Consider the following 22,881-nt stretch of genomic DNA (forward strand, 5'->3'; position numbering starts at 1 on the left):
GCCTCTCAGATTCATTCTTCCACATGTTGAAATAGCGGGGTGGTGGGATTTGGCCTTCGTTTGAGAGGAAAGGCCTTTGGATTGGACTGAGCTGTGGGGAGCTTCAAGCCCCCCACCCAAGAAGAGCTTTACCTCTGGAAATCTCATTGCTGTTTATTTGAATTACAGGGGCTGAGATGAGAAAAGGAGGCCTAATGAACTCCAGGTTGTCAGGCATGTGCAAACGATCACTGCAGGTTTGCAGAGAGCTGCAGCAGGCTTGCTGGATTACAGCTTGCAGTTTCCCCCCTCTATTCTTACAATTTGGCTACATGGGGCTTTTAAATGTTGGGAGGACATGTGCTTCATGTCTGTCATAAACCAACAGTCATTACAGGCAATAAAACTGTGTCACCAAAATCTCGGAAAAGATGGCTCTATAATGATGTCTGTCATCTTAAAAGTGAATTTTCTGTAAAGAATTAAAAATGTCTGTTTTATGTTTTTATAAATATAAACTTTTATTGCAGTAAGGAGATTTAGAAAAATACATTCACATAATTTCAGATAACAATCATATAATTCAAACTAAGATAAAAAAAAAAAAAAAAAGCAAACAAAAGTTGAATCTTTTCTAATAGTTTTTGCTTTATGACAATAAAAAAAACTAAGGATACGTTCACTGACAGGTCCATTCAAATATTCTGACCAAGAGAAGCTTCACAAGTCCACCGGTATACATGTGATAGATCGATTAATGTAAATAGTGTGAGCTGGCTGTAAGGTGTGCTGCTATGGTCATGTATGACGGCAAGAACCTTAACTCTCATGAAAAGTGCCAGACACCACATGACAAATGGGCTCCATGCTCTCTTTGTCTGACACCCAACAAATGTGCCAACAGGGGCGACGGTGGTAAATCTCAGAGGCTGCCTTCTGTGCACTGATGCAAGAGCTGCAGCTGAGCTTACTTTTAATGTTATTCACAAAAGACAAATAAAAGGCACTCATGTCCCAAAATGTTGTAATGCCGTGCAAAGAGAAACTGTTTTAATCTCTCTCTGTTTTATTGGCGACGCTGTTAGAAAATTCCCTCAGTTGCAATTGTTCCTTTGACTTTCAAGACATACACACTGTGGTTGTTTGCATCTGGCTTTATAGAAAAATATCATTCATGATCACTGACATTTGAGGAGACATATTAAAACATGATATATTACAGTATCATCACATCTAGTTAACATACTATGAGTTGCAGCGTTTTAAACAACATATGATGAAGGACATAAGAGGTTGCGACCATGGCTTATGTCTTGGCCTCACAGGTCGATGATGAGATTTGAAATTGGAGCCATTGCTGCGATAGTGTGCACTTGTTGGGGTGTGTCATGCATGACAAACCCTCCAACACAGAGGCTATTTGAAACATTATAATGTCATCATGGTAGTGCAAATGCCAAAACAAACCAATGCCATTGTGTATTTTAAGTAGCAGAAAGGCACATTTGTCTTTGCTTTTATTCCCCCACATTATACACCCCTTAATTTTTTTTTTTTTTTAATATATATATGATATAAAGCACAAAAGCAGCATTTTGCAATGACTTGAGAGGCATTCAGAGAATTTAAAGTGCTTACTGAAGGACACTTTTTCCTAAATCAGCAGCTTTTCTGTGTTAATGACCTATTCTCCGCACGTGTGTGCAGTCCTTCAGTAAAGCTGTTTAACTGACAACTTTTCATAGAGGCTCTCTCCCTCTTCTCCCTCCAGAATGACCTTTTTGGTTTGACCCACATGACGCATTTAGTTTGGAGGAACATCCTGGTCACATGACTTGAGGCATCCCAGCACCTGCTTCTGCAAATCAAATCCACTCAACAGGAAATAGCAGGTGTTGTCTATAAAAATGCATATTTAAACAAGGCTCAAACACATACAGCCACTTCTTCTGTTAGCTCATAACAGTCACAATGTTTCGTCTCACGAACGGGGGCTTTTTAAAACATGTTGCAGGTTGGTTTTTTTCTTCTCATTTTCATGACAATCTAATGAAGCCCACCCACAGGGCTTCTTTCTGACTAGAGTGCATTGAAAAAAGTCAAATGAACGCAAATAATTTAAAAGAAATTAATGCTTTTAAAAAACACACATACACACACATACACACACACACACACACACACACACACACACAAAGAATAAAAAGATTCATCATGTCGCTGCTCAGGTGGACATGAGTGCTTCTTTGAGGGGTGAGGTTATGAGGCTAGAGGTCGGCCATGTCCTCATCCATCTGCACTGTCTGTAGTTTGGCCAGCTCCTTCCCATCTGCAGCTTCCATCTCTCCGCACATTGCCCGTACCATTTCATTCATGCCTCCTGACCCCGAGCCGTCCACTTTATTCTCTGATAGGTTGATGTAGTTGTTGTTCATACCGGGACCCATCAGGTGTGAAGATGGGGCTACTCGTGGCACCTCATGGGTCCCGAGGTATTCTGAGGGCTGGAGGTGGTGGTTGTTTGGGTCTGTTTGAGCAATCAGTGGTGCACTGACGGTGAGGGTAGTGTAAACCTCTGGCTCGGGACTGGATGAGGTGACCACAGTGACCTCAGTGGTGGGGGTGGCACCATGGCTGGAGGAGATTTCCTCTGAGTTTGGGGTGGTGTAGCTGATCTGACCGCTGGGGTCAAGATGGAGCCCGTGATGGTATGAGGAATACATTCCCCCTTCCAAAGGCTCCTTCTTGATGGCAGCCTGACCGGTGTTGCTCATGCTGTAGAGGACGGTACTGTGGTGCAGAGATGTCATGGTTAGCTTGTCCTGCTGCTGCTGGAATGAGTTATCACTGGAGGAGCTCACTGCTACATTATTCAGAGGCATGTTACCTGTGGAGATGGAACAATAGATCAATAAATGTACTACAGCAGATCTCATTGTGATTGTTTGGACCCCGACCACTCATTTTCAGCAGACCTCAAAATTTCTTTATTTCTCACACACTTTTATTTATTTATTTGGTATAGTATAAGTAAATAAAGCATAAAAGAAATACAGAAAAGACAGCAGAAACCCAGAAGGGTGTGGGCAGAAGCCCATAGCTTATAAAGTGGCAAACCATTGCCAATGAAAACAGAGTTACAACAAGAGTAACTTTAAATAAAGAAGAAAAATGAACATCACCGCCATTGACAGAACAACTTATTAATTCATTATTATGTCATATCTATACTGTCCTTTAAATTATTTTTATAGTAGAGCTTGTTTTATGTAAGCAGATCAACTGTTCCAGTTTGATACCAGTGAGCTACACAATGGATCTTAGTGTTTGTCTGGACCTTTGGTTTGCGAAACGTTGGATTTCCTCTGAGCTGAAAACACTTTCCCTCTTCTCAAACAGCCTGGATACAGAATGACAATTAGTTATTATTAACTTTTCACATAATTTGAATTGAGCAGGTTTTGTGTTGTTTAGGCTTGACCCCAGCGTGTCCCTCAGAACTCACAAGAAAGCATATATTTAATATATATTTATAATGTATAGATTATTCTTCATTGTGGACAAGATTCTGTTTGATGTCAAATGAGATCCTGTAATGGTTTTTTCCCATGTTGACGCTTTTCATAGCTGCTAATAGTGAAAAATGTTTTCCTTTCCTGTCCTGAGATGAAGAGTGTAATGATGATGAGTGATGGTAACTTCAGGATTTGTTTTTATTCATCTCCAGGGCTCTAAAAGGACCACTACTTCTATAAATATACACATATGACCACCAGAAATGTGCAACATTGCACTAAAACCTTCAAGGGGTGCAAAGGGCAAAAACTAACCTGTTGTTATAAGACTGTAAAATCTATTATGTGATGTACTGCTACAGTAAATTAAACTAATTTGTTATGATAAAAATACGTTTTTTATTGTCATTTTAAGATAATTAAAGTTGCAATGATATTCTGGCAGCTTTTCATTGATGGAAATAGAACATTTGTATTTTATAACAAAAGCATCTTGGTAAATCTCTGATCTTATGTTTCTTTTTCTCAATAATTTACTTAAAGCTCCAAAAACGTATCATTCTTGAGTGCAACAGGGTCAATGCAGAGCTTGTAAAGCGGTCCTTTAAATTCAAATTCATTTTCAAAAACTTAGTGTATTTGTTATTTTTATAGATTTCAATCTATTTTAATCCCTCCTAAAAGAAATAGTGTGGATTAGGTAAATGAGTGGATTTCATTTGAAGTTACTTTGATCATGTTTATGCATAAGATTTTATATTTAATGTTTTAGTTTCTCTTCTCATTATGCTGTACTTGTCTTTAACATGTTTTTGTTGTGTTCATTTGTTAGGGCATCATCAAAAATGGATAAATAAAGATTACAGAAGAATAGAAGAATAAAAGACTGACAGAAAAAATAGAGCAGTAAAGCTTTAAGTATGCATCTTAATTATTGATGAACACTTTTAATATTTTAGAAAGAATTAAAGTTAAGTTATTCTTTTAAAATATGAAACTACCGTGTTGTTATTGCTCATTTAAATGCTGCATGGTTCATCTACTATAATCACATGTGGTTATCATAGTAAGTTTTTAAAATAAGCATTTTTTTTTTAAATATTGGAAATCATTTCCTGGACCAACCTTGTGTAATTGTTGAAGAAGAGGATGCAGAGGAGAGCTGCAGGGGAGGAAGACCTACATCGCTGTTGAGTAATGAGCTGCCATCACTGTCAGAGACTCCACTTGGTACCTGGACCAGACTGTAACCACCCAGCTGCAGAGCACCTGATGGTGAGGTGAACGTTAGCACAGACGAGCCTCCGTTCTGGCCAGCCATGGTGTGAACCCCTTCCAGCTTCACCTCTGCTCCATTCACACATCCTGAGTAGGGAGTGTACTGCAGAGTGGACTCATCAGGACTACCCAGTCCTTTGTCCTGTCCTGTCTGCATTTGCATGTCTGCTCCAGATCCTCCGAGCAACACCCCCCCAGGCGGCCTCAAAGGGTTGAACGCCAAAGGCTGGATGCCCAAATTGAGCCCATTGAACAGGATGTTTCCAGGTGAGTGGAGGTAAGAACCATTATGAAACACGGGGGTGGGCGTGTTACTAGTAGCTAAACTTTCATTGTAGAGGCCACCACTGCTGGATCCGGAGGACATTTTGACATCCCCAATCTGTTGGATTACGACTCCACTGTCCAGAGGTCCTGTTTGAATGGGAAGACTCCCATGTGTTATCACTCCATCTGAAGAATTGGAGAGAGGGCGAGGAGACAGTTCTTCCTGGCCTTTACTGGACTCATCCTCTGTGCTGTGGTTGCCATCAGACTCACTGCACAGAAAAAGGCAGAGAAAGAGGACAAATGGATTTTCATCAAATGATGGAAAACTAAACAGAAATATTTGTAACTAATGGCTGTTTTAATACGGCTTCAGAAAACCTCGCTATTAAACATCCTTCTACATTTCTGCAAAGGTATAAATTCAGTATAATTGTTTATATTAAAGACAAACTACGCAAATAAGAGGACATAAACTTATGGCTCCCATGTAATTTAATTTCCATGTAGCTGTCTTGCAAGGAGAGCTGCCAGTCCTACGTTTATTGCTGTTTTTACCCAGCTTTGAAGATCAGGCTGTGTTTTTGAACGACCTTTCTTGCCTCTTGGAAAGCTGCTCTGACAACAACCAATCATCAACAACAACCGTGTGACCATTTGGCGCAATAAATTCTGGTGTGACAAAATTCCAGTATGGCGACCTGGCAGAACAAATGGATTACGAGTCTGTGTTTGTTTCAGATTCTACTTTCTAATTTCTACTTTTAAATATGACGTTTGAATCCTTTTTAAATGATTATTTTCATTAAAAAAAACAAGCTTAAAAAACTTTTGCAGCTCTGTTTCGCTTGTTTTATTTATACATAAGCTCAATTTTGAAGACAGATTGAAACAGCTGCACCCACATACGCGCACCCGCGTGCGCGCAGACATATCTCAACCCACACTTCCAGTAAATATGACTATAAAAAAGCACCATTAATAAAGGAATTTCACGAGTTATACGAATACTATATCATTGTTGAACATTATTTCTCTTTGTTATAAAGTCCTATATAAAATGCGTGTGTGCGTACGTGCATGTGTTTGAAAGAGAGGAACCGAGGGGTCACCTCCACCAGGTGCGTGTCATCTTTGTTCACACAGAGAGAAACATGAAACAGCCTTCACATCTCAGGCTGTTTGTGTGGAGGATTAAAACATGAAGTGCGGGAGCAGATCCTCGCGCTAAGATTCCTTTTTAGATCCAGATGAGAGAGAAAAAAAAACTGTGATCATGAAAATGATCTATGTGCTCGTCTGTGGACACACGCACGTGCTTGTGTGTCCATGCCCTCAAAACTACAGATAGATAAGAAGAAAGTCAAGACCCCCTTTCAAGTCATCTTTTTGAACTTTATGCTATGAAAGTTGCCCCTTCTTGTGTCTAACAAAGCGCTGGTGTTTGTAATGCATTTTGTTGCCAATGGTTTCCACGACTCTTCAGCTCCGCTCTGCTTGAAACCGGATCTGAATGGCAACAGCTTCATATTTCAAAACATTAAAAGCGTGCTCCAAAGCTCCTTTAAAAACATTTTCTCACCAGAAACAGTTAATGGTTTATACTGTTGAGTCCTACTGTTTAAAATCAACAGACTTTGTTAAATACAGACACAGGAAATATTTTAATGGAATAAAAAAGTGGTTCCAGTTTATCAGAAAAGTTACAAATTTTAGGTTATTTGATTAAACGCGCCTTTTGAGGCAATATTTGCCATATTTTTATAGTTTTGGTACGACTTAAAAGTGTGCAGCGCGCCACTTTGTGTCCTCACCTTTTTGATTGTGCTTCCGACGGGTTTCTGTCTCTCTGTCTCCTGTTTTTGAACCAGTTGCTGACCTGGGTCAAGGAGAGTCCTGTTATCTTGGCTAGATTTCTTTTTTCAGCTGGAGAGGGGTACCTATTCTGATTATACAGATCCTTCAGTGCGTTTCGCGACCTCTCCTTGAAACAATAAACAGTCTCCTCCCCGTCCCAGATAGTCCTCGGAAGAGGGTATTTTCTCCGGATCCGGTACTTGTCCACGGCGCCCAGGGGTCTCCCACGCGCCTTCTCCGCTTCGGTATACCGAGCCTTGTACCAGAGATCTTGCAGAAAGGTGTGATTGGACGCACTGAAACTGTGGTTCTCCAAAATACTATACAGCTCCTGATAACGAGCCTGGTGGAAAGCAACGAGGGCTTGAGCTTTGAGGATGCTTTCGTTGCCCCGTAGCAGGTCGCTCTGTGGCAGGGACCATAGGAACCTGGCTAGCCGGTCCACATTCCCCCCCTGCTGCAACGCCTCGCAGACGCACGCTACTTGCTCCGGGGAGAAAGCCAGAGAGGAAGCGGCGCTCACCAACAGCTCAGTGCGCACCGCGTCAGTGTTGGGAGTCGTGCGCTCCATGGACAACTCCGCCGCTTCCAGCGCCACAAGCTTGATGCACTCCCGCGTATCCACCTCCTTCACATTTTCCCTCTTGATGTCATTTACTGTTGTGACCTCTCCGGCAGAAGAAGAAGACATTTTTTTCAAGCCTTCCTTGGCAGAGTCACTCCTCCCAGCTCGATCAGGTTACCTCCTCGCCATGCGAACGCGATCGGATATCTAACAGCAGCTGTAAGTAGATATCTCTCTCTCCCCTTTTCCTTCCAACGTGACTTTTACTCTGCGGGGACTGGAGCTGGAGGGAGACACGCTGGGATCTATCTGCATGAGAGCCACGCTATTGGCCGCTGAGGGCCCCCATAAGGGAGGAGCCAGCGGGACTCAAACGCGAATGTTTAGTTTCCAGCTGTCAGTCATGTAACTTCCAGTAGGTAATATTCCCTTGGTTCACCTGTGCAAGGTGAGAGCTTTTGTGATCGTGGGAACGGGAAATCATTGTTGTCTTGTATTGTCAGGAGCTGCACCGCATGTAGGTATTCGCCCAAGTGGTTTTATTCCCACATGGATGCAGGTATATCCAAGTGGAAAGTGATTCTGTAGTGCAGGTCATTATATCTCAAAACGATTACGTTAGATTTAAAAATCATTTATCAGATTTTTTCACTCAATAACATTTCAAATGCAAAATCCAACACTCTTTATGTTCACTCCTCTTATTTTCCCACAATTCCTTTATATACTTTAAAATCCAAAAGGCTGCCTTAAAAATCTATTTATTCTTTACAGGTGATTGTACTGATTTTAAGATGATCATAAACCACACACCAAACAGATCACGCCAAACTGAGCACATTTAGGCCTAATTCCTCTCGCAATGTCAAAAAGATTCCTACATTTAAAACGAATATATCCTTGAAATAACAAGAAAACGTCTTCTCATTTTACACTAAATTATAATTTTAATCAATGCGGCAGGCAAGATGTCTGCAGACTTTACAAAACTCCAATAATAAATTTGTTGAATAAGTTTCATAAAGCAGATGGTAGGCTATGAATCAATTGCCAGTGGTCATTTTATTATTTTTTCTTCTAATTAAAAAATGTATAATGAAAACGCCCATTTAGATTATGTTTGTAACTTTGATTATGGAACTAGAGTTGAACACCTTTACCATTCGCTTATTGGGCACCGTTTTAAATTATTATATTAATTTAACAAACAGAATCAGGGGTAATTAGCTGCACTTTGAAAAGGCGGCATGTTACACAAAACGAATAACCCAAACTGTCTCATGTTAAGGTATCCATAAAGTCTAATACCACTAAAATTAAAATCTGCCTTTACAGTTAAATCACCCTGAACGATACATTCAGAATTCATGGGTAATTATTTTCCTCCAAACCATCTACCCAGAAACTGTAGATGTCAGAAGCCCTTTACCAGGGAACAACATCTGGATTGATTTTGGTTTTAATTATGTTTCAGGTCAGACTTCAGTTCATGGAATATATGAAAGTGCAGCAAAAGCTATAATCAAAAACAGATATTTTAAACATTCTTTTTAAATGCAACCTTTGTGCGAAAATAAACTATTCAGCTTTTTTACCTCATACTCCCTGGGACTGTCCAGGGGCGATGGTGTGTGCCTTCACCGTTGCGCGCTCACTGGCCGTAGAAGCAGCCATTAAATAGGAACTAGCCTTATTAAACGCGTTTCCTGTCGGACCGCAATATGTGTGACACAGTGGTTCTCCGCTTTGAAAGTGACAGGAGAGCTGCAAGTTGATTTTTTTCTTAAGCGTGTTTTATTTTTTCTGGCAGAGACAGAAATGGACGACCAGGGGTGTCCGAGATGCAAAACAACCAAATACAGGAACCCGTCGCTGAAGTTAATGGTGAACGTCTGCGGTCACACGTTGTGAGTACTTAGATTTGACAGCTGAAAACAAAACAGTCAGGCTTATTTTCCCACATAAACGACGGTGGTTTGGCTTCAAAGTGCACAATACGACTCTGAATAACAGAAAAGTTCAAACCCAGAGCTTATGATTAACTTCAGAAAAGTCCACTTGCTTACATTTTGAGTATTGGTTAAACGTCACTCATAACAGAGGAGGTTTAATTTAGGATCCATAATCATTAAGCTAACCAGCTAATATGCTCAAGATGGGTTACATCTGATGCCACACTGACCTAACTAATATCATACTGACCTAACTAATATCATATAATCTATTTACAAGTCAAAATTAATGTAAAATCTACACTGACAACACTGAAGGCTGTAAAGCATGGCAGTCAGTTTAACATTACACTGAAAACATGAGCCTTTAAGGAAAATAAATATTCAGGAAGCCAGCGTTAAAAGTGATTAATACTGACAAATGTATTTGTCTGTTTGTATCAAGTACATTATGATTTATTAACTGTAATAATTAGTGATCATTAAAATGGCTAACCTCACTGTCTAATCAGATGCTCTCCAAACTGGTTCCAGTTGCAGCATGTGGTACTTTTAAAGAACACCGTCTAACATGTTGGTCTCAAATCTCCCATTGGTACTCAAATTGGTGAAGACTTAGTTTGATTACATGATTCTCATGGTTTTGATATTTTTAAAAGCATACCAGGATCCTGATGAAAAATAGATTACTGCAACCATTGTAGAAGAGTTAAATGTATTTCATTTTAGATACATGTGATCACGTAGAAAAACTTTGTATTGATTTCTGGTGACCCAATCTTGTAAGGGGGCAAACACAACCAAACCATGCCAGCAAAATACTGCATACAACAGAAACCCCCCCCTGGATCCTCTTACTGTAAAGGTCAGTGGGTTTTTTCTTTTGTTATATTTCACCCACTTGTAAAACCATATACATATACATATACATTATCCTTTTCTCTTTGTTTAAAGTTCTGTGGTTGGTTCAGTGTGGTCAGTATTTTACTCATGAAGGATTTGTGGTTTTGACGAAGGACAGAAAATATAAATCACACATCAACATACACTAAAGTAATGTTTAAGGCTTTTGATGTATGTTACATTAAAATTTGTTTTGATCAAACTATATTCACCATGTAATAATGCATTTCTGTCACTTAAGTGATAATTATTATTGTCTTCATTCAGCCACAGACATGACTGCATCATCTTTATGTCACCAGTTGGTAAAACTTGTCAGGTGTGCATTTTTTATTTATTTATTTTTAAATATTTAACCTTGTCATTTACTGAAAATCCTGGACAGTTAAACGAAGGGGACATGGTCTCCATGAGAATTTTGCAGTGACGGCGGTAGCCTGATGAGTGCATCTTTTTCGACCCTGTCTGTTTATTGACCGTACCATCAGGAAGTGGTCGTGCTTTGTCATCAGGTCAGCAAGCTCATAACTCACTGCCTCTGTCTGGATACACAGCTACACACAGAAAATTAAAATGATTCTGCAATGAAGCAATTTGGAGTGATGTCCTAGCCTAGGTCACCTTGAGTTTGTTCCTGAGAGCTGGTGCGACAGTGAATTTATGCCTCACTAGGAAACTGCTGTACTCACAAACTGTATTAGTCTTTTCATCGCTGATGTTGTGTGGCATTTGATTTGGGAGGAATCTTATTGAATATCTGAAGGTTTTGGTTCTTGTAGTTGAAAGTAGTTCTTGCAGTTTGAAAATGTGTTTCAATTTCACAGAGATTTCTTATTTGTGCAGTCAACAAGTATTGGCTAGCAAAAATCTAAAAGATAACAGCTGTGGGAAGCTGCATAACATATCAAATTTATTCCTCTCAGTCATGCAGTTAAAACAATACTGGCTTGGTTTGTTGTTTACTTTCACTATTGATCTGATAGTACAGCATTTAAATGTAAGATTAACACTCACCACTTTTTTTTTCTGTCTGAAAACGGCTGTAAAGTAGATTGTCTTTGTTTTGAATTCTTTGCAAGACAAAAAAAAAACAATATTTTGAAATTGAGGCACACACTTATGGGAAGCTTTTTTTATTTAACATTTCCTAAATAAGGGTTAAGCAAGCCATCATCTGATTCTCATTCAATTTAGCATTTATTCATACATTGTAATAACTAAGTATGTCTCTTCTATGGTGTGGTTGGATGTCTGAGTTGAAGAACCCAGATTATTACATCATTTTATCAAGCTTCTCTTTGCATCTAAATTTAAACTCCCACACAGCACATTTTGTATGCCTGTTACCAGTGGCATTTTATGCACATTATTTATTACCTTTGCAGAATGATGCTGGCCCCATGGCATTTAACACAGGACACAGGCAGCCAAAGACAAACAGGCTTAGGTGGCGATTACAGCATGAGCATAGTCAAGCTGACAGGATGGACAAACTTCAATAAATAGAAATGAAATTCCTAGACAACTTGCTCTTGTTAATATACTCGTTTTGTCATATTTTCTAGCAAATGAACAAGGCAAAGATTCACGCAGTGTCCCTAAAAGGTGGCGTATTAGTGGGAGAATGTCTTTGCTGAGCTAGGACCCTGTTTACCTTCCTATTAGCACCCGCTTCTCTGACCTGCTGACAGTTGCAGATGAAGAGATAGGAGCCTGGAGCTTTGAGCTGGACAGGTGAGAGAGGGAGGAGTCAGAAGCACTCAGTCAGCGGCAACAGCCTTGGGACAAAGAAATGGCAAGCTGTTAGTCATCTGTCTATTCACTTAAAGGACTTTTCTATAAACCAAGTAATGTACCGTAGCCATGGCAAGAAGTCTATGAGACCCCTTTTGATTACAGATCTTCACAGACACACATTTTGAAAGCTGGCACAATTCATGAGATGGAAAATTGACTCAAAGTCTCCTCCCTCCCTTTTAGATGATCACCCCTTTGCTCTACAGTTACACAGGATTTCCCCTTTGGAGAGTTCTGTTGTGTGGTCCATTTATGGGGCAGGGGGCAAGCTACGCCCCACTCCTTGCCCAGTGTTGATGAATGGGCTCTTTGTGGGCCTGTGGAAACAAGCTGAATCCCTCCATCTACCTCCATATGGCAAGGTCTATAGATCTCCTGTAGCCTGAGGCCACAGCGAACATCTGCCTCTTCCAGGGTGCACTTGAGTGGGGGCTCCTTATAGTTTTGAAGCGCCAACTGGACAGCATTCATGCTTCTGTTTGTCGTTCGCCTTTCACTTTTGATATTACTGCTTCATCAAAGTCAAGCTAAATCGACATATGATCGCAGTAGTGCTTTATGTCACTTTGTATCACATCAGATTTGGCAGGTTGAGCTTGTTTGCCCATATCTGAGACGCTAGGTGTAAACAGCCAAACTTCATGTCTCTGCAGTTTCATATTTAGCTTTTTGCTTTTGGTCTCGCTGACAAAGTGAAATGTCTTGCAAGATGATTCTGTGATGACTGTTCTAATAGGCTTGTTTTCTGGGAAACGTTCAGCTTGGCTCCAGTGATTTTTTTTTTTTTCTGAAAAGAAATGACTCAACCAAACCATTAATGCTAAAAAATCTGCCTTTTTCCCCTCATCTTTGCCATATTTATTGTGAATAGTGTCAGTGTTCAAAAGCAGAATTTGCCATTTGGAAACCAGATGTCTGTTTTTAAGGTGGTCACAAGTAGGAAGGTGGATTCCTGAGGAAATAAAGCTCCGCAGAGACTTGATTAAAAGAGTGCACTCCGCAAACGTTTATCCAGGCTCTCCACCCAATCAGGGCAGATAAAGGGACATTCCCATTGTCTGCAGTGTCCAGTCTTCAACTGACTGTGACTGATGGGTAAACGCCCACCTGCATAAAGGTGTAATTGATGACTAAGCTCAGGACAATGCCCTTAGGTAGACCTACTGGTGGGTTGCCACAGAGTTTACCAGGCAAACCTTCCAGTTTAAATGTGTACTTAATCTGAAATTCATAATCTTTTTGTTCTGAATCCATCCCTGCTGGAGAATCAGGGTTCACATGAGGAGCTAAAAGCCACCTGTAGAACTCATCATGAATGTGCCTCATATTTTGTCTTGGAAATCCATTAAATAGATTTATATAAAATATTTTAATCAATAACAGCCTAGATTTCCACATTATTTCAAATGAGAGCTTAATCTCTCCATAACACATGTTCTCTTTTTTCATCCAGGGGACTATGTCAGAAAGGATCTTTTATTTCAGATAGAGGAGAAAGGCTGAAATAACACATGGACTCATTGTTGCCTTTATTAAATGGTAAAATTCATAATAACTTAAAGTTTTAAGTACAAATGACTAGTTTTTTTGAACAATGGAAAATACAAAACTAGATTTCCATTTTCGTCCCACTTGATTTGCACAAGATGTAGTCTATTCTTGAAGGGAGACTGTGCAGTGACTCTCTGATCTGGATTTTTTCTCAATATGCAACATGGCAGATTAGCTGAGGTTTGTTGAAATAACAATAAAGCAAATCTTTGTCTAGTGCAGACAGACACTCCACTGATGGGGTGTCAGACTAATTTCCTCTTGTCTGAGAGTGGGAGGCAGCCTAATCGACATTCCAATCATAATCCAGCTATCTTTGAGCACTCAGAGGAAATATTCTCATGCCCCATTATCACCCATTGTGCCTGATGATGGCTTACATCAGGGTTGCTCATTCCAGCGGGTTTTCAACGTATTTGTGTGTCAACGCACCTGAATCAAACAGCCTATCAAGTTCTGCACAGTAACTCATTAGTTTGAGTCGATTGTGTTGAAACAGGGACTCATGGAAAACCTGCTGGATCGCGGCACTCATAGGACCGGGATGAGCCACCGTGGCTTACAGGCATAACAATAACACAAAATGCACTTTAAAGAAAATTGTATCTCAGCACTGCACACACTTGTACATGCATGATTTGTGGGGATGTTTGCAGTGGATCACCTCTCTAACATCCAGCATCGCTGAATTGTCATTTTTTTGTTGTTGTTTTCTGCACAGATGCGAGAACTGCGTAGAGATGCTGTTTGTGCGGGGCTCAGGAAACTGTGTGCAGTGCAACACACCTCTGAGGAAGAGCAACTTTCGTGTGCAGCTCTTTGAAGACCCTACCGTAGATAAAGAGGTGGAGATCCGCAAGAAGGTGATGAAAATGTGAGTGAAGAGAAACCATGAAGGTTAGGGGTGTGGCTCCATGTGTTTATGTGTCATACCATGCCTCCTCCCACTTCTTAAGCGGCCTTTGTCTTTCTCATTACACTGTTTGTTTTGTAGACAATGAATGTCCCCGGGGGGGCTCAAATGGGAAGGCTCTTTCTCTGCCAGATTTTTACTTCGCTGCCCCTCCCTGCCCTCTTTCTCTCCCTCTTATCTGTGTTTTTAATAGCCCCTAATTGACATCTAAAGTGTGTCTATGAGGAAGTATGCAGACCTGGTATTATAAAATGGTTGATTTAATGGATGCTATTAATGTTAGTGTGTATTTGTTCTCATCAAGTTTTGCTCTTTACACCATCATTTTCTTTTACTTCTTATTTATTTCTCTGCAGTTATAACAAGAGAGATTTTGACTTCCCCAGCTTAAGAGAATACAATGATTATCTGGAGCAAGTGGAGGACATAGGTAGGTGCACTAGAGTCAATTTGAGAGAAGTGTTATCGTTTCTGCTCAACTGGGTGTTTTCCAGGCATTAGTACAAACCAGGCGCATTGATTAGGAATACTTTCAACAGTGTGCAAGCCTTGGAGGACTTTCAGCTTGAGCGTATTAGTAGAGCAGGACGCGGTGTATTTAGCCCCCCTCGATGTTGATTTGATGTGCCTCCTTGATTTGATCTGATGATGATGATTTGAGATTTGCAAAATTTTCTCATGCATTCTTTGCACTTCTTAACCATTTAAAAGTATAATTAAATTCTACTTTAAGGTCTATGAAGTTGGATACTTTTTCACAATGGTGGTAGCATTATACTGTAACTCATATTACATCATTATTGAAATATGAATTTGAGTGTGGAGAAAAATCTTCCACTGTATTAAGGAAAAACATGTAAGACCCATATGAATAAACTTGGAATAAATGGTTACGCTTCAAAAAGTATTTATGAAAAATATAACAAATTTTAATGCATCTGTCCAGTTAAAAATGTTAACCTTGGCTGTTGTCTCTTCTATATAGTGTACAACTTGACAAACAACATTGATGTGGAGAACACCAAGCTGAGAATGGAGCAGTACCAGAAAGAAAACAGAGATGTCATACAGAGAAATAAAGCAAAACTTGTATGTACTTTAAGTGTGTACATGGCATGGTATACATGGCATTCGCAATAATATTTATTCTCTAAAATACAAATAAAATTCTTAAACTTCAAGACAGTTTTTTATGCATTTCAGCACTGCTAGAGTATACAGCCTTGTGGTCACTGCTTGACCAGTATTTAGCAATATTTTGTTTCTTTCTAATCCTCAGACACGAGAACAGGAAGAACTGGAAGAGCTGCTACTGCTGGAACAGCAGAGCAATGAGCAGCGGAGACTGGAGGTGCTGCAGGAGGAGCAGAGGCAGCTGCAGGCCAAGAGGAAGAGCAAACAGTCTCTCTTGGATGAACTGGTGAGATGCAAAATTTTGGCTGGTATTGTATTTGTGTGTGTGTGTGTGTATATATATATATATATATATATATATATATATATATATATATATATATATATATATATATAATATATAAATAAATACGTTAAGCTTTAAGGGTTCAAAGTGGGGAGATCATTAAGAGTTTATTACCAGTCATTGTGCTGTTGGGTGCATTGTTCTTCTGCTGTGATTCCAAAGCCTATAGGCTCCATTGTGTTTAGCTGTGGGCTTTGGAGGTTATTGTTCCTGCAGAGCAGCCTGCTGAAGGACCATCACAGATAGCAGGCTAAGCTGTGTGTTTGTTTGTTTAAGGCACATGGCCTGTTAACTGTAGGCAGATGAGATCAGCTCTAACCCCCCTTTGGGGAAACTCTCCTGAGCTCTGACATCTGTAGTCCTGTGGCCTGAAAGCATAAAGGGAATTCATGCTTTCTCTATCCATGTGCACTAACGGATTGGGACTGCAGACCCACATGTAGTCCTATACATACTATACATACATACATACATAGTCCTATACATACATACTATACATACATTTGAGGCAGCTATGCTGACACCTCCCATGGGTAGAGATGTAATCAGTCTACAGTTCGTTGTGAAGATGTGGATAACACAGATAAAGTTTATCCTCAAAACAGGTGTCCTTGTTGGTTCATGCCTCATTTGCCAGATATGTTGCCATTTGTACTAATGGAGACTAATGGACCTGGGTGGATGTGCGATCATTGTGCTGTTACGAATAATTAACAATTAATTTTTTGTTATCATTCTCACAGTCACACATAACATTTATCCACACATACTTTAGATTCCATATTTGCCTGTCAACATCACTGGGGACATTGAACACAACAGACTTTTTCTAATGAAAGTTTAAAATGATATAAATTGAATCACAATGATTTACCTCCAGTTGTGCTTTACTTTTGTATGAATTAGTGACAGCTATCTAGACTTGCATTGAGATTAGAATGTGTTATCCTGTGGATCTATTAAATAAATTTTGGTTCACTTTGAATTGCTTTTGATAAAACAAGCAACAAACTAGAAGCACTCACAGAGCAACCTCTACCAATTTCCATTGATCGTGCACATTATACTTTTCATTAGAAACTCAACTGGCAAAATTATCCCTATCTCTCCATGTGCAGCGGCAAACTCTCACAACACAGTGGTCACAAGTCTCAGTAGTTGGCCCATAATAAAATGGGTAGCTTCATGGTTTTAACTTTTCTCCATCAGTCTTTAATGGAAAATTATCCAAAACATCAAATAGTTATTAATACCCTTCATGTCAAAACTAAAAAAAAGATATGAAGCAGTAGGATTAAATGAGTGCCTTTATGTCTATCTTGAGAACCTCACAAAAGTTACCTATAGCCAATTCATTTCAGAGCTACTGGAACCAGCTATTTCATGGTCTTTGTAGCATCTATACTAAAACAGCCTTACATTAAAAAAAAGTAACATCATAATAATTGTTCAACTCACTATAAAAAATCAAACGCTATTCTATGAGGATCGACACAGAAAATCCAGTGGTGTTAACGCTTTAGCAGCCTGTTGTTTTCACTGCTGAGAGCCTAGATGTGAGAAAGTTCACAGATGTTCCTGTTTGTTTGTGCCTGTAAAGAATCCCCCCCCCCCAAAAAAAATGTAATTGCTTGTTCTTTATTCCATTTAAGGGATTTCCTGAAAATTTAATCAAAATCTGTTCTTTATGCTTTGAGTTATGTTGCAAACAGACAGAAGAACCAATGTCACTGAAAACATAACCTCTGACCTGGCAGAGGTGAAAAAAAGGACAGAACTTAGATATTGTGTCACCATTACTCTCCAACCCATTTAAAATGTCCTACCTTCTCAACTTTTTAAGCCTGTGTTCTTAGACCTCTGTCCTTGGCAACACTCCATTGAAGAAATTGAAACGTCTGACCTTGCATTTAATGGAGGTGAAGGCGGTACAGTGCACTTGAAGCAACCTCCCCTGCAGTGCCACAATTTTGTTAATATGACTCCTTCAGTTCTGTGCCAGCTTGCATGAAAGCATCATTTTCTGATGGTTATCTAGTTACAGACATGAAGGGTTTTTTTGCTTCTGTTCTCCTGTGAGGTAAAAGTTCTTAATGAGGCACTTTATTACATGTATCTAAATCTCATAAAATCCCAAATTCCATGTTTTTCTCCAGGAACAGTCTCGGCTTCCTGCTGCCATCTTACTTGCCCAACACAAGGCCCGTGCTGCCCAGCTGGAGACTGAAATAGAGCAGCAGAAACAGACTGCAAAGCCTGCCAGTAAATTTTCTACGGGAATCCATATGGTAAGTGGAAACACCAAAAGAATGATAGCTTTCTGACATCTTTTCACTGTCTGGCTGAGCAATTATTTCCTCAAGCTTTCTTGTGGAGTTTTGTCATAGAGAACTAAGAAATCTCACTATGATGGCTTCTTGTTTGTAGAACTATAAAAAAAATAAAAAAATAAAAACACTTTTTGCCCTCCATTGTAGCTGGACAGCTCTTTGTAGAGACCAGTACTTTTTTAAATACCCTCAAAGGGCCTGTTGCATGTTGGCATGCGTTCATCAGACTGGGTGTTGTTGCTTCTAATGAATTTAGATTTCGTACCAACTCAAGTAACCTTCCCAGTTCATATCCTGAATTATCATAAATGTCTAAATTTATACAATTGAGGAAAAAGCAAAAAAAAAACCCTCAAATTTTCTTTTAAGTTTGAACTGACATTGCTAAATTATTTTTGCAATAAATTATTTGTCAAAGTCTGGATTTGTTTTAGATCTTTCCAGAATATCTATCTATACCACAAAAACTTCTGTCACCAAAAGTTTAACCAATGAAATGCTATGACAACTAACAATTATTAGAAGTTGAGGAAAACACATATGTTCTTGTGTTTTTTGCTGCAAATGTTATTTAATGTTGTGTTAATATAGTTTTCTCATATGGCTTCTACATTTAGCTTTACAGCTGAAAACCATTTTTTAAAGGATTATTTTACTATAAGTTTATGAATCCTTGAACCCCTTTTTTTTTTAAAACAATTTTTATTGAAGGAAAGATGTACTATCATTGCATCATCATGCAATAATTTGTTGACAAATTCATCGATGCGAAATTTCATTGTCGACGTGTCGCGTTAACGCCCATAACGATTTTGCTCATGAAATGCTGCGCCAGCCAACTTAACGCCATTCACCAACCACGGCTTTTCAGACAGTTTCACGCTAAACCGAGTGTCAAACAGGTGAAATGTGTAGTCTGCCACACAGAGTTGGCATACCATGGCAGCACGACACTCATGCATGTGCATCTGAAACAAAAACAAAATGAGATGTTAAAAAAAATTTTTGTTTGTTTTCCTTTTGAGGCAAATTCTGAACAGCTTGGATATGACACTATAGTTTGAATGTTTCAAAATAAATTAATAGTAAGCTGTTAAGCTTAAATTTAATATTCAACCTGACTGACTGGGAATCAGGATGACGTTCATATGATGCAAATGAAGAGAGTGGGGTAAAACATACTGGAGACTGTAAAAAGAGCTGCGTCAACTGGAAGCACAGATGGTGGGCGGGACAGAAATAATCGTGACTAATCCAAAAAATGATTTACAGTCGACTATTGAAATAATAGTCAGTTGCAGCCCTACTGTTTAATCATTTGCAGTAAACATTTATTATTCTTCCTCATGTTTGATACATATATTTCTCTTGATAAGCACATGAATTATGTTGTCCTCAAGTTCTGTTTTTGTGAACTGACCGCATTCACCGGGCACTTTATGCTCACAACATATCGAACGATTGTGGTATGGTTAGCTCTTATTCATAACTTATAATCACAAAGGTATCTGCTGGGAGAGTGAATCTATCAGGGCCACTTCTGAAGTTTAGTGCAATCACATACACCAGCTTTTCCAAAGCTCCTACATTTTCAGCTTTGTTTATGTTGTTAAAAAGGTTTGAAGTTTTGTCAAACATTAGTTTTTTTCCCCTCTGCTCCAGAAAATCCATATCTATATTGCCATGTGTAGGTGAACTGGTTTGGATTAACACATAAATGAGAATATGGTTGGATTAGTTAAAGTGATGTCGATATTATACAGCTGTTCCCGAGTGCTAAAAGAGCAAGGGTTCTTTATATGATCATTTTCATTAAGTGTTTACTTGCACAAGCAAACTAAATTTAGTTTTTCAATTAGAACCTGGAGTGCAACAGAAAACTAAATAATATAGTAAACATAATAAAATATGAGCATTATAATAAAATAATGAATCAGATAAAAACCAAACAACTGTTGAAACAAAATGTTCCTTTGTGAACTGTGGTTTACTTCTCATTTTAACTTTATGTGGGTCGTTTGTTCAATGACTCAGACCTTCAAACGGAGCATCTTCCTTTGTTTCTGGCACTTACACAGCATGGAAACATACCCTGACTCCTTAAGTCATGTCGTCACATTCCTCTGAGGAAGCAGTGGGTCCCAAACAGATAAAGCATGAGGGCTCAGGGTTTTGGCTGCTCTGTTTGCAGCTCTATGAACATCATGTCTAGGGAGACATTCTGCTTGGCTGTTGTTCTGGTTTCCAGTCGTTTATTTTCATTTTACTGTGATGAGATAGGCTGTGTCATCATTCCCAACTCTTCCACAGCAACCCCCATAAGGTATGCTTGTCTTCTAACAGTTCAGTGGTGCGTGAGACAGATATCTGCTCCATGCTCACCTAAAGCTTAAAACTAGGTATTGACATACTCTTACACCACCACTGTAAAAGCACTGAATCGACTGAGATGAAGAATATTATGCTTTGACTTTCACCCTCTTGATATACGCTGTGAAGTTGAATTTGCTGATGGAGAGAGAAACAGCATGATTATGTTGCTTTTGGCTTATTCTGTGGCTGTTTTTCTTCACTTCTTTTTTTTTTTCTCTCCAATTTTTCTTAATCTTCCCATTTGAGCTGCTGTTGGTGGAGCAGAGCTCTCACCATACATCTGCACAGTTGGACCGAGAGACTTGAGTCAGGGGAACGTGTGGGTTTGGATTTCCCTTCACCTCAAAGTCCAGAAGAATTACTTCTGTTTGACTTGGAGGGGGTTTCAGCACAGAGCAGTAGATTCCTGCAGATTGCTGGAATTCATTTATCTGCTAGGTTGCAGTCTTTTGTGGCAAGCAGGGTTTTCTGTTTTTCTTCTGCAGAAATTAGGAGAGCAAATGAGAATTGAAATCAGAATTGAAATAGTAATAATAATTAAACACATAGATAAAGCTCGAATACACTTAGTTGATATTACTTTACAGCAAGTCATTATTGTCTTTATTAAGCAAATATTAATCGAGTAACTTTAGATTTTTCCTTTATCATTAAAAGGAAATATCTTTGGGATTTTTGCTTGATTTTATGAACCAAAATAATTTTGGGACCAACAGCATGTTTGGTAAATGAATCTTGTGGAGTCCAAAGTGTTTTTTGTCAAGCATGTTTGAGTACGTTTATTTCAGGTGTTGTTATTTTTGCATCTGGGTCCTTTGACTTGTAGAAATTCAAAAGTGTCAGAAGCTGAATTTTAGGAGCATGTGACTTCCCCTTCCCCACACCACAGCCTCCACTTCACTTTACAGCACTTCAGTCAGCTGCTTCACCCCAGGCCAAGGTGAGCACACACTAGCAGAATGACATGTCTGCTTGTCTTTAAGACATCCAGTCCATGGAACATGAGGACACCAATTCTTCCTCCGCTTCCCACGCATTCTAGACTTTAAAGAGTGATCTTATGTTGCATCTACTCGTCATATGTAGTCTGCTTTGAACATGAGAGGGGACTTCTCAGCCATGCTGGCACCGCTCAGTGCCAGAGTGGTTTTTATCTGAACTGCTTATGGGGACTCCAGAACAGGCCCAGATATTTCTGGCTGTGTGTTAACATTGGTGTTGAATGGACTGTAGAGGAAGTTGGCCAATCCCAAAAGAAAGTAGTCTTCGTCCAGGTGTGATGGGAGGTGGGATAGGCCTGGTCTTGCCTCAGGAATGGTTTGGAACCACTCAGTAATCCTTCACTTTGTAGGCTCTCTATTGAACCCAGAGAGACATACCTGTGTGCGGGTGCATGCACACACATAAATAGAACCCCCCCCCCCCCCCACCCACACACACACACACACACCCAGTCTAAGTACACATCCTTTGAAGAAAAAAGTGTCTTTTTAAAATGGATGTCCACTGATATCAAAAGAAAACTCTGTGTGGGAGGGAAGCAACGATTCACTGTTTAAACAGGTTGCTTGTTATTTTCTGACACAAGAGCAGCGTCACATCCAAGTATGATGGCAAGAGTCATGGTGACATGTCACCATATTTGCCACCTGCTTTGACCAAAATAGATATAAGATAAATAAAATCAGCATATGAATTAGGTGTAGTTTAAAAATGTTACTGACTGTGTCAGCTCCAGTGGTAAATGTGTCTGTGAAAAACAAGTCTTTATAATTTTCCGTCTAAAGAGTGTGTTTATGCCGTCGGGGATTATTCTCACTTGCTGCTGTGTTCCATTCCTGAAAGCAGTTGACCGATGGGGAATCTTTCCACCTTGGGAGAGCTTTCAGCGCCATCTTAAATGAAAGGTCCCAGGGTCCAGCACTGCTGGGGCCCAATCCACTACTCACAGCCGACAGAGCAGCTGACATACCTGACGAGGCCGGCGCGGGCATTGAATGAAAGCAGAAGGCAAATGTGCACATGAACAAAGTGCAATTTACACACACACACACAATCAGCCAGATGAGGGTGGAAAGTGTATCCCTAAACAATGATATGAAGCTGGCTGAAAACCCCCCG

At 39.6% G+C, this 22,881-nt stretch overlaps 2 protein-coding genes across 2 annotated transcripts in view; one reads left to right on the forward strand and one right to left on the reverse strand.

Moving 5' to 3' along the window:
- Positions 1-510: 510 nt before the first annotated feature.
- On the reverse strand, positions 511-7,722 carry six4a (SIX homeobox 4a). Its single transcript, XM_079262095.1, has 3 exons — positions 6,854-7,722; positions 4,620-5,311; positions 511-2,866 (listed from the first exon to the last, which is right to left on the reverse strand). Exons 1-3 carry the CDS (start codon positions 7,585-7,587, stop codon positions 2,247-2,249), a joined length of 2,046 nt encoding a protein of 681 aa, XP_079118221.1. The 5' UTR covers positions 7,588-7,722; the 3' UTR covers positions 511-2,246.
- The window catches only part of mnat1 (MNAT1 component of CDK activating kinase), a 34,903-nt gene continuing 19,602 nt past the window's right edge, over positions 7,581-22,881 (forward strand). The window contains exons 1-7 of the mRNA XM_079262096.1: positions 7,581-7,680; positions 9,272-9,368; positions 14,386-14,538; positions 14,934-15,007; positions 15,563-15,666; positions 15,857-15,997; positions 18,214-18,345. Coding sequence (XP_079118222.1) covers positions 9,280-9,368; positions 14,386-14,538; positions 14,934-15,007; positions 15,563-15,666; positions 15,857-15,997; positions 18,214-18,345 — 693 coding nt within the window. The 5' untranslated portion in view covers positions 7,581-7,680; positions 9,272-9,279. The remainder of the gene's footprint in view (positions 7,681-9,271; positions 9,369-14,385; positions 14,539-14,933; positions 15,008-15,562; positions 15,667-15,856; positions 15,998-18,213; positions 18,346-22,881) is intronic.

The sequence above is a fragment of the Telmatherina bonti genome, assembly GCF_933228915.1.
Source record: "Telmatherina bonti genome assembly, chromosome: 22".
Lineage (NCBI taxonomy): Eukaryota > Metazoa > Chordata > Actinopteri > Atheriniformes > Telmatherinidae > Telmatherina > Telmatherina bonti.

What these genes read in the sequence shown, in the direction of transcription:
- six4a (XM_079262095.1), bottom strand. Translation starts at nt 7,587, where the DNA reads ATGTCTTCTTCTTCTGCCGGAGAGGTCACAACAGTAAATGACATCAAG. An exon ending in TCGGAAGCACAATCAAAAAG is followed by an intron (nt 5,312 to 6,853) that starts GTGAGGACACAA and finishes TTTTCTGTGCAG; the next exon opens with TGAGTCTGATGGCAACCACA. An exon ending in TTCTTCAACAATTACACAAG is followed by an intron (nt 2,867 to 4,619) that starts GTTGGTCCAGGA and finishes CCATCTCCACAG; the next exon opens with GTAACATGCCTCTGAATAAT.